This window comes from Ciconia boyciana, chromosome 5 (assembly GCF_034638445.1).
Source record: "Ciconia boyciana chromosome 5, ASM3463844v1, whole genome shotgun sequence".
Taxonomy (NCBI): Eukaryota; Metazoa; Chordata; class Aves; order Ciconiiformes; family Ciconiidae; genus Ciconia; species Ciconia boyciana.
This window is the reverse complement of record NC_132938.1, coordinates 12,894,685-12,908,896: the sequence shown is the minus strand read 5'-3', so window position 1 is coordinate 12,908,896 and position 14,212 is coordinate 12,894,685. Positions and strand designations below refer to the sequence as shown.

The following is a 14,212-nucleotide window of genomic DNA, read 5'->3' as shown; positions in this document are numbered from 1 at the left end:
GCAGTGTAAGAAGATTCTTCAGGAGCTGGATGGAAAGAGGTTTTTTTTATTTAGCAGAAAAAGAAAAACTCTCATGAAATATCTCCTGGCTGGGTTCTCAAAAAACTGACTTTGTGCACTTATGGTCAGTACGAGCATTGCCATTGATTTTAGCGGAAACAGCATCTCTGTACTACCTGTCTGATGAAGAACTATAATGCTTGTCATGTGAATTATGAATAGCTGCAAGACTTTTCTATGGCCCATTGCTGTGCTTGCACAAATGTCCTTGTGGTGGTGATTTGGACGTAAGCAGGAGAACTTGGATTGACTCTAGCTGCCTCTTAAACAGATCCAGATTTTAAAACAAATATTTGTATCTAGTATACTGGTTTGGCCTTTTCTAATTGAAAGTCATACGGTGTGGAATGCATTTCCTATCACACTGCAGAAGTAATGAAGGACATGCATGGGGTGCATTAGTTGCTTCTTCATACTTTATCTGGAGTGTGGGGAGAATTAGCGATCTGCACACAGGATTGTGTATATAACATTTTTCTCACTGCATCCGGGAAAGTCACTCAAGTATTTTGTGCTCAAAAGTTTCTGAGGAAGGGTGAGCTGTACAAGGACTTGAATCCAGAAGAAGGTCTTTGGGCCACATGTGGTATAAGCTATGATTATTGTCTCTCTGATAAGAGCAGATTGCATCAAAGATGCAGTGATGCTTTTCTGACAGCCCAGGCAGAGAGGATATTCCTTGTCCATTGCTAACAGGAGAGGAAGAGAGGGGCCGTAGCCTCCACTGATACAAATCAGTCCAGGCTTTTTCAGCAAGGTATTAACTCGGAGTGTAGAAGTCCTGCCCCAACAGAGCAGTTCCAATAGTGTGTTATTACAGTGTCTTAACTTTCCTACAGAGCTTTGAAAATAGCCTTTAAAATTCTGCACGCTGTCTATTAAATGGAGTCTGATTCTCTTCTCACTCATCACAATTTTATACTGGGGTTGATCTATTGATTTCAGTTATGTTGTGTCAGGCTGCCATTTCTCCAAGTGAATGATTCGGCTCTGTGCATAGGTTAAGTGAGAGGAGAGTCTCCTTCTATTATCCCCACCCAAGACTGTCTCATTCATCTAACCCCTAATCTCTCTGGACCAGCAGAATTTGGATAATAACAGGCTGCCTCCCGGGAATGATCTGAACTGTAAGCAGTTAGTATATTCTCAGTACACTGGAGATTGAAAAACTCTTGTATGTGGGTTTAATATAATAATTTCACAACTAACTCACCTGGGAAAGGCAGGGCTTTCCCTACATGAATAACATTTTATACTGCTTGCCTCTTTTTCCCTTAATAACCCTGTCATATGTTTCTGTCTCTCTTCCCTTAGGTTATCGCTACATCACTTGCCAGATTCAAAATTGCTCTGATAAGACAATGGTAGTCCAGTTTGCTGGTGGCACTGATCGGGATTCCCTGACTGTGCAGGATGACTACATATTTCTTCAGGTACTGCCACTTTCTGGAGAGACAGCCCATTTTCAAATTCAAAAATAAAATTTTTGAGCAGTGCAGCAACACTGTAATTTAGGAGCATGGTGAAACCTGTTCCAGAGTATGAATGATGATTTATGAAGTTTTACATGGAACAAAGCATTCCTTTATCAGTCAAAAAAACCAATGCATCTTTAATTTGTGCAACCAGTTGCCTCTTTATATGGTTGATTTTAATTTATCACTGACCTAGCTTTAACTATATGAAAATTTGCAAGTGGATTGTGTGGTTCAAAGTTACTTTTTATAAATACTCTTGTGTGTTAGGCAAAATGCAACCCTTTTGTTCTTGTGCTTACAACCTCTTCTGGGTCCTTTCCAGTACCTCCATAGCACAAAAAGGTTCCCTGAGAAGAGCATCCAAGGAAAGCTGCTGACAGAGTAATGGCTCAGCTTCTTCATATGGATTCTCCTCTGAAGAGGTTTTGCCAGGAAAGAACTTATATGGCTGTGTTTAGGAAGCGAAAGGGTGAAATGGCCATAGCTGGGGAGCTTGGAGCAACATAGAATAGAATTATAGAATCATTTAGGTTGGAAAAGACCCTTAAGATCATCAAGTCCAACCGTAAACCTAATACTGCCAAGTCCACCACTAAACCATGTCCCTAAACGCCATGTCTACAACTTGTGATGGTCTAAATTACATTGGGGTTATTTCATTCCCAAACTACAAGACCTGCATGCAGAAACCTGGGCTGGAACTCTGTCAGCCTTATGGCACCAGTACAGCTCAGGCACACTTGAAAATTTTGTTTTATGTGCTTGGGACTGGTTGTGATTTGAATCTATCAGAGCTGCAAACTTCTCAAAGAACAGTTACGTCCTCCCTGTTTTTTTAAAATTTTACTAGGGAAGTTGCTTGTACTTTCCTCAGTGGTTGGCTATCATTTTTCCCTTACTTTGATATGATTTGCTTGTTGCAAGGCTTGTCTATTTATTGACTTTTGCAGGGAAGCAACATCGTGGCAATGGATAGGTCTTCCCACTGCTGCCTCAGTGTATGTCAGATTGGCTTCCTTGCAGCTTTTCCCCCTTGTGGCTGTTTCTTCCAAAAGGATCTGTAAATTAATAGAAACACAAAAGATCTGTCCTCCTCTTGTTTGGCACAGCAGTTTCAAGGGCCCACATGGCTTAGAACATTTAGCACCACAAAGAAACAGCAAAATGGATTTGGGAATGAGTTTTGAATTAAAGTAAGCATTTTTCAGCTGAGTTCTAGCACTCATGGCACTCATTTTGCTCAGAGGTATTCTTATCTGTGGCTCCCCCCAGGCACACTCTAAAATCTATTTCACGGTGTGTAGATGGTGAGAAGTGCTTCTCACCATGTGAACTTCCAGACTGCTGTGCTCAGGAAAACACTGGCTGCTTCTTCTTCAAGCATTTTGGTTTGCTGGACATCCTGTATAATTGCATCTCGAGCTGTTGCTGTTCTATCTCATGCCAGGCATGGGCAGACATGAAATGGTAGTGCAACCTGGAAATGTACACACAAAGTAATAGACAGTCACTACTAGCAAAATGATGCCATTGGTAACGTAATCTGTGTAGATTTGAGACATGTCAATGCTAGCAGGTGAGGTGTGCATGAATTCCTCCTAAAGGGGAAACATTTCTAGTCTTTTCCTTTCAGACTTATCTGCAGTAAATCCCAGTATATAATACAAATCTCTCTTATTGCTAAATTGGTTTACAGTTAGCCATATCTATATTACTGGAGGATAGAAGATGACTCTGGGATCCTATAGTCACATCTGAAGCGCAGCCACCCCTGAGGTGTGATGCAGGACACTACTTACCTGTTCCAGTGAAACCACACAGCAGCTGCACATCTGAGAAACAGCATACTTTTGACACCATACAGAAACAGAAATTCTTTTATCACTAGACTAAAATATTGCTATATAAGTTCGAATATTGCTATATGAGTTAGAATCAGACCAGGGACTCCTCTTAATATCACAGCGATGTCTGTCAGAAAGAAGATGGAACAGAATCATCCCAAAGAAGAGGAGTTTGAGACTGTCTTATTGCCCCTGGCATTGCTCACATCCCCTGAGCTGTGCAGCTGTGAATCAGTGTTGCAGGTCTGCGCTGCTAATCCTGGTCCAAATCTCAGACTTTTACCATCTTAGAGCATGAGCTCAACCCCGTTTCTTTAGCATCCATGAAGATCAGGAACTTTCTATACTCATTTCTTTTCCAGTTTGCACTGACAGTCAGACAGTTTCAGAGGTGATTTTAGTAGGAGGATTAAAGTTTCAACACTGTTTTTAAGCAAAGACCAGCCTTTAATGTCAGTGAGGCTTGACGTGACTAGCTGCTTCAACTCCAATTCTCTGCTGCCTTGCATCATCTTCAGTCATTTAAAATGAGTGACAAAAAAAATGCATAATGAACAAGAAGGCTATGAAAAGATGGATAAGACTGCTATTTAACACTAATTAAATAAATGGTGAGGTTTTTGATTTAATCTGTCATTTAACAAATCACATTCCTAAAGGGCATCACATTCTTTCTACCACAAAAAAAGGAAATTGCTTTAAAGAAAGAGTGAAAATGATTACAGTATTAAATACTTTGATATCTTTAAAATAGTCAGGCAGATGGACCTGCTGTCATGCATCAACTCTATTTTTACCAAGCCAAGTCAGGTTTGCATGCTTCAGGATAGGCTGTCTTCCAAATCAGGTTTCCTTTTTAAACACCAAAGTTGAGGAGAAAAGCAGTGAGATTGGGGTAGGATTTTGAATGGGTTTCCTAAGTCAAAGAAAGAAGACGAGTTTGTTTGTGCTTCTGTTCCACAATCTGAAATCAACCAGAGAAAAATTTTGGACATCTCATTTCACTTCTTCCATTTTATTTTTGACCAGGCCATTCCTGCAAAGCAGCCACCCTTTATAAACTTAGTGAAAATGACTGAATAGCCATTATCTAGCTGATCTTCTGGGGGGAAAACGTGAAAAAAAATGTGAAACATTATTTACCAGAGGCTAAAACCTTTGGTAATCTCATCTGATGGTGCTCAAGAGGCTTAGCTGGAAATGTGCCCATTTATATACCAGCACAGATTTTGTCGTAACATTTCTGACTAGAAAAACCTAGGGAGGCTGTTAGTTGACTGTTTTCATCGATGTTTATTTAGAATCTTCCTTTTGGTACTTTGGAACAATATTTGTATTGTTTTGGGGGTTTTTTTGTGTGAATAAGGTAAAAGTCTTAAAATGACCGCTGTATCTGCTATTACAAAGAGGACAAAGGGGCTAATGGGTAATAGTCATACAGAGGTGTTCCTTTCAATGAGTGATTCTGTTGGCTTTTTTTAGTGAAAATCTTCATAAGCCCCCAAGTATTTTACATAAAGCCTAATCTATCTTCAGTTCCACACATGCAAGCAGTTGAAATACGTGTTTTACCTCTCTATTTAAGCATATAGTTGTGTCTTCGGAACATATTGCTGACTTTCAATGTGACCCACCAATGGATTCAGAATTGCATCATTATCCTCCATGTGGCATGTCAGCATCTTGCACTGGGAAGTGTTTTATCCTGTATAGAAAATATTAGTCAAATATAGCGAACGCTTAACATAACGTTAGCATGATTTATTTAGCCTTTGTTGCTTTGCTTTGAGTAGCGCGGTTGGAGTACCGCTTGCCCTGGAGGTACCTGGTGAACGTGGCCAGTGTACCTCCTCCCTACCTCTTACCTGGAGGGTGCTGCAGCCTGGCTTTCTACGAAAGGGCAGAAATGTGGGAAGCCAATGAGTACAGAGGTATCAATAAGGACTGGGGACAGTGAAATGCCGACGTCTCGGGTATCACCCAAGACAGCTGAAATGGCAAAAGAGGGAAGTAAATCGCTATTTTCTTCCTAAAGGGGGGGAGAGCAAAAGAGTTTGAGTCTATTTTGTCACAACTTTTGATTTATTCTTTTAGGAGTACACTCTGCAAATTAATCGCATGCAATAAAAGTAATAGCTATGTATTTCAGTTGCAGGTTAAAAAGAAAAAAATTTCTTCTATCGCAGACTTTTTAGATTTAACATAAACTATCAGAGTTCTGTTTTTCCTTTGTATAGACAACATCAGCAAATCGGACCAAGTATTATGTGTCTTACCGTCGCAATGGCTTTGTACAGATGAAGTTGCCAAAATACGCATTGCCAAAAGTAAGTATACACATTTTTCTATTTATATATTTGCCGTCTTCTCTTTCTACCTAAACTAGTTTTGTTCTTTTCTTTTTTAAACCTCATTATTCTGAGATCACAATTTCTCCTTGTAAGGATTTCTGAATCCCATTTGTGGTATATTCTTACCTTACTGTTTCTATTTTTATTCTAGGAATGTAGTAGCTCATAAACCAAAGAGGGCAAGAACATGTGATAGCTTATTTTTCATCAGTTACCGCAGTAGTTTTAGAGCTTTGCTTCCGTGAAGCAGTGCTACACACCCAATGGCAATGTAATGATATTGAGCGAGTGTTCTTTCAAGAATCAATTACACTTTAATTCCACATGGTGCTTTCTGGTATAAGCATGAATAGTAATATAAGAGAATTTTACCAGTTGATGGTGCTCTGTTTCATTAAAGAATCCCAATATGAACTTTAATTACTTCACAGAATGGCAAGGCTCGTTGAGAGGTTCCTTCAGTCTAGCATATTTTTATAGTGACAGGGTTTCTATATTTGCATAGTAAATTAGCAATAAAGCACAGACAGATATTTACATACGGTCTAACTGAAGCAATTTAATTTTTGTGCTGCACTTACTGTGTTTCATAACTTTATGTATAGTTAGAAGGCTTCTACAGTCCTGAAGAAAAATGATTTGGAGGTTTTAAAGACCTGGCCGGATAAAGCCCGAATAACCTGGTCTGGCCTCACAGCTCACCCTGCTCCCAGCAGGAGGTCAGGCTAGAGACCTCCTCAGGTTCCTGCCTTTTCATGCGATTCTATGTGATTCTGTCACTTAGTAGAGAACGAAGACATATTATTTTTGGATGTCTTAAAATGCACAGGTTTAATTCATTGCTCATCTAATGAAGGACAGTGGAGTACAATGTATTTCCTTCTTTTGTTGTTACTGTTCTAAAACAAAGAATGTGTTTAATGTTTTTTTCATCTTTGATTTTTTTTTTTTAGATCTAAGCGGTGGTCCGTAGTCTTCTAGTTTTAAATATACAACATATTAACAAAACCCTCAAATCAAATCCTCAGATATTATTATGGATATGCTTACAGTAGCACTATGGAAATAGCTATTTATTTATTTATCACTTTCCTGAAAGTTTTGACAATAAATGTATAGCCAAGGATAGGTAAATATAGCAAACCTTCCACATAATTATTTCAGTGCTTTTAAGGCCTTCAATGTAGCCTTTATACTTTGTTGGGGAAATTTTGATGAGGAAAACAAGAGGAGAATATCCAGTTCAAAAAGTTAAAACATGTCAGATGTTCACACCCTGAGGGACTGCAGCCCTTGGGCAACTCCTGCTGGGGCAGGGACACCTCAAGGGACTGCAGCTCAGGGGTGACCTACGCTGGGACAGAAGAAAACAACTGAGGAGCAGTGGAGGAAAGCAAAGAATAAGCAAGGAACGGCAGAAAGAAACCCTTCCGCAGATGACCCCAACCTCCTGCACAGCCCATTGCCTCACTGAAGTAGCTGGGAGGAACCAAATTAAAACAAGGTGGAAACAAGGGACTTGAGAGTAGGAAGGGGGGAGAAGAGGTGTTTGATTAAGCTGATCCTGGAGAAGGGGGAGGAAGGATGTTTCCCTAAATGTTTAATTATTTATGGTAGTTTTTCAAATAGCCAAATCAGTAGTTAAAAGTGTGTGTTAACTGGCAATAAATTAAATCACGTAAAGATCGCCAAGTTGAGAATATTTTGCCTGCGGCAAATTTCCTAAAGAAGTGTCAGCACATTAGTGCAAGTGTTGAGTATGCTAACTTGTGTGGGAAAATGTCGTCTGTTGTGAAATGAAAGGGCAGAAATCTTGTAAGAGAGATTTGGGCATTTCTTCCTTCTGCTTCTGGATGGCCTGTGCAGGAATCTGTACCTTTCCATTGCAGTTTCCTTCTCACTTCCAGTAATCTGCTGCATTTGGCCAATGCAGCACTGTTTGTCCTTCCTGATACTGCTGTCATGTAGAAGACAGACATACTAACTCAAATTTTTAAGAGTTGCACAGAGTCTTATGATTATACACAGTAATTCTTATTCCACGTGTGGATAATTACTCAAACATTCAGGAAAGTTTTGTTGTTTTTTTTTAAAAAGTTGGATGCGTACTATACCTCCTTAATGACACGTGCCTCTGATTTAAATATCAGTATTGCAGTACACTATATTAATAAAAGGCATGTTATGTGGGTTCAGATCTAGCTGTCTGACATATCTCAATAAATGGGTGGAGGTTGTCAGAACTCAAGAGCTGTATGAGACTAGTGTCTTGTAGGCATCCACATTTGTAATAGGTGAGCTTGCAGCAGTTGTGAAGAGCAGCAAATGTTATGGGAGGGCTGGAGACACCGCACATGTGGGTGACCTAGATCTCTGCTCCATGGAGCTTTCCTTAGCAGCAAAAGCAGTTTAAGAAGTCCTCCCCAGTCATTTATTTCTACTACTCTTCTGCAGTCCGCTATGGCGTGTGTTGTGTTTGCGGGACCACACTATAAACAAGATCAGTGCAGCAATCTCATTGAAAAATAACCCTGAAAAAAGTGTAATTTGTTTTTCAAAAAGGCAGATCAAGAGGCAACTTGATTGTAGTGAAGAAGCCTTCTCGTGGGGAGAAAATACAAAGTCTCAAAAGCACTTTAGTAGAGAAAGACCCACCATAGCCTGGAGCTGAATCCAGACGCATTCAAATTAGAAACTGAGCTCAACTTCTTAATGGTATTGGTGATTATGTATTTGACAACGTGCCAAGGAAAGGGACAGATATTCTAGGTTTTGAAGTTTTCAAATCATAACTGAGTGCCTTTCTGGGAGATTTGCTCTAACCATACAGAAGTTATTTGCTCCTCGTGCATCTTATAAAACACGCAGAAATAATTCTTGGAAATCCTCTGGTTGGAAAGATAGCAGAGAGTGACCTAAGGGATCTAATCATCACTTTTAGCCTTAAAATCCATTAATCTGCAAAGGGTGCTTAGTTTACTGGCCATATGCTCTTACTGAGTGCATTTCTGACATACTCAAAAAATGTCAGTCATAACTCACTAGTATTTCTGTCATATGTAGTCTGGATTGTTTGAAATAGTGCTGCATGCTGAATTCTTTGTCTTGGAAAATATGGGTTTTGTTTATTTGTCTTTTTCTTTTTTTTTTTTTTTGCTAAGCAGATTAACTCCAGGCTTGACTGAATAAATAAATTAGAAGTTAATGGTTTCATTTTGGATAGAGTCAATAGCAAGCTAGGAACAGGATGACTGTGTCATTTGGAAAGGGATGTTTTTGTGTTCTTCCTAGTTCAGGCAGTACCCGATGAGTGGAACGAAATAAACTGTATCTCTTTAGCATTTTGATGATGCCTCCAAGAGAAGTTTCTTGGGTATCTGCACACAACAGAGCTGAAAATTTCACTAAGAGGGCCTGGAAGCCAGACATCCATTAGAAGAGTGGTGAATGTGAGAGATTTTAACCTCTTCTGTAAAAGATATATTTTTTTGAAGTGATTTGGTACCTTCACATTACAGCAGAAATTTTAGATACTGAAGTAAATAAGAACACAGTTCTGAAATTTTTCTTCACACCATATTTCAGTGAAAATCATCAGAATGCAATAGAAATGTGTCTTCCAATCCAGTTTGAATACAAGGGAAGAGATTCATATGAACAAATTACTGATGAAATTTTGCAAAGCAGCAGGATATCGGCAAAGGCACTGGCACATTAAGAGTACATCTAGAACATGTGACTGTGGAGTTGCTACTTTTATGGCGGTAGGAGATAAACACAATGGAAGAATTTACAAAGGATTTGGTTTTTAAGTTTGATTAAAAACAATAGCTTTTGAAAGAACTGCATTTCAGGGTTTTTTAAGTATTAGATTCTGCCTAACCAGGAGATGAAGCGGGTCTGAAATAAGCTATATTTCATTTTTCTGAAAAGAATTGAATGAGGCTTCAAAAAAATCTCTTTCCAAGTGGTCCCTGTAAAGTGCTTCATGTCTGGCCAGAGTTTTGAGCAGTGATTGTGTACAAGGAAGGAAAACTGCAGCCGAGCCAGAAGATACTGCGGGCTGGTCAGGGATGTGTCTAACAACATTAGGAAAGCTGTGCTGGAAAACCAGGCTCCAGCCTCAGGGAATAGTGCTGGCTGTTCAGATATTATTCTTTTGCAGCACAGATGTGTTTCACGGTGATTTTATAAGTGAAGATAGAATGAACATTTTCAGACTGAGTAATTACAAAATGTTATTGATATCTCGTTTTCCTTTCGATATGAAGAGGTTGAAAATCTGCAAAAAAATGATTCAATTGCTTTATATTGTTTGTATTTGCATTTGTGTCTGTATTTGTCCAAATGTACCCCCAAAGAGGAACATAGAAAAGGATAAAGGTTTGTCTTTGGACATATCTCAAGGCCTCCTACCTGTGAATCAAAGGCTGCTAAAAGCAGCTTCCAGGCAAGCTCTACGTGTACTAAGTTTCTAGGCTTCAGCTCCACAGTGCCACTTAGATCACCTTTTTGTAACACACCATAGCTTTGTATATGTACAGAGAGCAGAACTGTTGGGGGCCATCTAACAAACAGAATTCAGATTATTTTTTTTTTAGCTTTTTGCCTGCTGTTGAAGGATTTATTACTTTTTTTTTTTTTTTAGTAGCATTTTTGATCCTGACACTCCATTGAATGACACAGCTGTCTCCTGCATTTGACAGGAGTCAAGTGCCGGCTGCTGCCAGGCAGAGTGGTAGCAAAGGTTGGTGAGACCATATTAAAGACTGCCTGTATGCTCCCTGAAACAGAAGAGGGAATTTGGAGCTGATTTTAAAACTGAATTGGCTTTTATACTCTATTCCATTTTACCAAGATTGCTTATTCTCTGCTGCTAAAGCTAGATCAGGAGTGAATAAGTCATAGGAAATGAATACCAAAACCAAGCCAAGAGCAGCAGGATTGCATTTGTGTTGTGAGATGGCTGGCTAGGCATGCAGGTGTGTTCCAGGAAGATCTAGTGAGACCCAGGGAGATCCAGTGATCCCCCTTGGGCTGTTTCCAGCCTGGAGCGGGGGTTCAGCCGGTGCTGCTGGGAGAGCAGGGCTGCCGGGGGGTGCAGGCTGCAGCCCCATCCGGAGAGTCATCACACCTGTATTGCATAAAACTTCCTGCAGCTCTGATTGCCCTTGCCTGGAGAAGTGTGGTGTGGAGGAGTACATTGGGTTCTGGTCCTTATTCGGGATTTTGAGTCATGCTCTAATGTGACATACAATAAAACTGGGAACTAGTTCTTTCTGACAGTTTAAGCAAAAAATTTGTTAACAAAATTGCTGACCAAACCAAGGAATCTGCAACAAATCATGGTAGTTTTACTGTTGCAATTTGGAAGAATTTAATTATTCTGAGTCCCCTTCCCACCTCTGGTAAATAAACTCCATTGATAATGATCTCCTTTTATGAACTGATACAAGGCATTCACTGATTCTGCATTTGTTCATGCCAGCTACAAAATCTTAATAATGCAAGAGCTCTGTTGTCTGTTATATCCTACAGCAATTCAGAAAGTTTAGTTCTGAAAAGATATGGTGTAGAAAAAGCTTCTTCCATGTATTTTGATCTCTGTATGTCTTTTCAATCTTGTGAAATAGGCAATAACGTAAATTTTTGCAGGTAACCAAGATAAAAGAGAGTACAGGGGAAAAATAAAAAAAAAGAAAAAAAAGAAAAAAAAGAAAAAAAACCCTATTGCCTTAGAAATAAGTTAAAGTCTTTAAAGTATTCATGGTAATATGAATCTCCTATATATGCCTTTTATCAACTCCATATATTCTTTTTATTTGATTATCCCCTAGTGCCCTTCTGAGTGGCGCGAAACAGGCCCACCTCTTCCTTGCCTCAGTCTGAGATATACATCACTATTTTAACCACAGGTTTTCTTCCAGACTTGTCTGTATCATCCAATAATAGATATAACACTATCAAGAGTAAAATATTTTGAGCAATGTTACTCTTTGTCCCCAAATAGCCATTAATCTTTTGAAGCATGTATTCCCCTCTCTGTCAAGCTCCCTCTTACCATAACATTTTCAAGGATTCCTTAAATGGGTCTGTTCATTAACAGCAGAAATGGCAGGAAAGATTCCTGCAGCCCTTTTGTCAGCAGCCAAAGTTCTCTTGAGGCTCTGGCTGCGTGATGGTTGGATTACAAAGTACTGAGGCTGGGAGAGCTCATTTAGCAAGGCTCTTAGTCTCCCAAGAATGGTTTCTCTGCCTGGGTGGCCCCTTCTCCACCTCTGCTGTCCATCACTCGGGGACGCTTAGGCTGAGGTGGTTCCTCTGTGCGAGGCAGAAGAGCGGTTTGCAGCTGCAGGAGGACTACTGCTCCATCCTTCTGAAAGTCCACTGGAGTGGCTCTGAACAAAGAATAAAGGGAAACAAAATAGAAATGCAGGTAGCAGTGGCATTTGATGCAATAGAAGTATTCCGGGCGGTGTCACAGCACTCGCCAGTGAACCTGAGCTGTAGCAGCTGTCTGGCTCCCCAGTCGTACAAATCCAAATCCATCTGAGGTGGATCCAAGGAACTGTTCTTTTCTTCACAGCGTAACTTCTTATTGATTTCTCTCCTTGCACCGTTTTACTCGGCCAGTCAAGGAAGATTAGGGAGATTATCTTTGGGATATGTGCCATCCAGTTGCCTTGATTGTACTTAAGAGATTAAAGGGGTATAAATGTGGTGCAACTAGAGGTCAAGGCCAAGACTATGCAGCCTTGAGTACTTCCATCTGTTGCGCTTCTGAAACATTTACTCCTCGTGATTCTCTGTTTAATTTATCACTTGCTTCAGGTTAACGTATTGCCCAACCACAGCATTAAAAGATTGCAGAGGGGCAAAATTCTGACACTGGACTGAAAGTGGTAAGATTTGAAAAACAGGAATTCTGAGCTTCTTTATTATTTGCCTTATTGACTAAAGTGCCACAGTCCTGCCTGCGTAGCATTATACCGCCTATGCCGAACGTTGCCTACAGTGTTTTCACTTAATGATATTTCCTGTGTCATCAGCGCGTTTTACTACACAAAGGAGCACTGGCTTGCTGTATGATCCTTGTCATCTTTTATATCCTTCTGTCTTCAGGGTGTAATTGTATTTATTTGTGTCGTAGGGTTTCTTATCACAGTTAGTAATATAGTAAACCATATTGAGCATTTCTTGAATATAAAATTCTATAGAGTATTAGCAGACTTACAGGCTGGTGAGTTACTAAATGTAGATGGTATGGGGCTGTATACAGTGAAAACAATGCATTTCTCTTCCCTTCCTCCTCTAAACCTCTTTCCTTCCTCCCTTCTATCCTCAGCTCCCCCAAAACTCAACTCTTTTAATTGTTTAATGCTTTTGGGCTTCTTGACTGGTTTTTTATTTGGTGTTCATTCATCCTTATGTGAAAACAGACTCAACTGCATTAAAAGCAGATAGTTTTGCAAAAACGTAGACTGATTACGTTGGTATCTTTGTGTTAAAAGTAAAAAAATAGTTCTCAAGCAGTGTGGATGTTTTTAAGAAGTAATATTTGATTGTTACTCTATACTTGGTGGAAGAGTTCTTGGGTGCTTGCTCTCCATTGCATGGCTGAACATGCACAGTTCTTTCAATGTCACGCGTACACCCTCAGACTCATTTATTTTGTTTAATAGACCAGGTCTGTCCATGTGATATGAAGTTTCTTTGAAGTGGTGCTCATCTTTTGGCACAATTTGGCCTTCTACACATTTCTAATTATTTCTAGTATCACTTTGAAACTGTCTTTATGTTTATCTGAACAGTTGTGTTCTCTGCTACTGACGTAAGGTACAAACATAGCAGCTTGCAAGTCCCTGAGAGAGCTGGCTAGGCATGCGGTGGTATGACCTGTCACTGGATGCCTTGTTTAATCATACCAGTTTTTAACTATGTAGTCTTTGATCACTTTCAGGACTCATCTAGCATTTTTGTAGAAAAGTAACTCTAATTCAACAGATTTCCAGCTGCCCTTAATTCTAATTCCATGGTCATGTTGAAGTTCATATTTGTCTGGAAATTGTTTACTTTTTTAAGCATAGTTAAGAAATTATAGCTCTTGAATAAAAAAAAACCAAAACCCCACACAAAAACCAAAAACCAAATCCTGTCTTTTTAATGATATTTCTATTTGTATGTGTAACATTTCAAGTTATCTCAAAAAGGTGTGGTTTTATTATCCCCTGTTTTCACAGAATCATAGACAATAGACATGGAAAGGATCTTGAGAGGTTCTTTTCCAAAGTGTGGTCATCTGCCTAAACCAGTCCTGGCAGATATTTGTCTCATCTACTCTTAACAACTCCCAAGGATGCAGACTACTTTACCTCCCTAAGCATTTTATCTCGGTGTGTATGACCAGGCCCTACTATAGAAGGATATTCTGATGTCTAACCTAAATCTCCTTTGCTGCGATTTATACCCAGTATTTAAC

General features: G+C 39.6%; 1 protein-coding gene across 5 annotated transcripts in view; it reads left to right on the top strand.

The window, feature by feature from the left end:
• Positions 1–14,212, top strand: part of SORCS2 (sortilin related VPS10 domain containing receptor 2) — a 653,060-nt gene that overhangs the window by 546,245 nt on the left and 92,603 nt on the right. For all 5 annotated transcript variants that reach the window (XR_012042835.1, XR_012042837.1, XR_012042836.1 and 2 more), the window contains 2 exons: positions 1,375–1,493; positions 5,620–5,709. Coding sequence is in view for 2 of the 5 variants with exons in the window: in XM_072863384.1 (XP_072719485.1) it covers positions 1,375–1,493; positions 5,620–5,709 (209 nt within the window). In the remaining 3 variants the exon portion in view is untranslated. The remainder of the gene's footprint in view (positions 1–1,374; positions 1,494–5,619; positions 5,710–14,212) is intronic.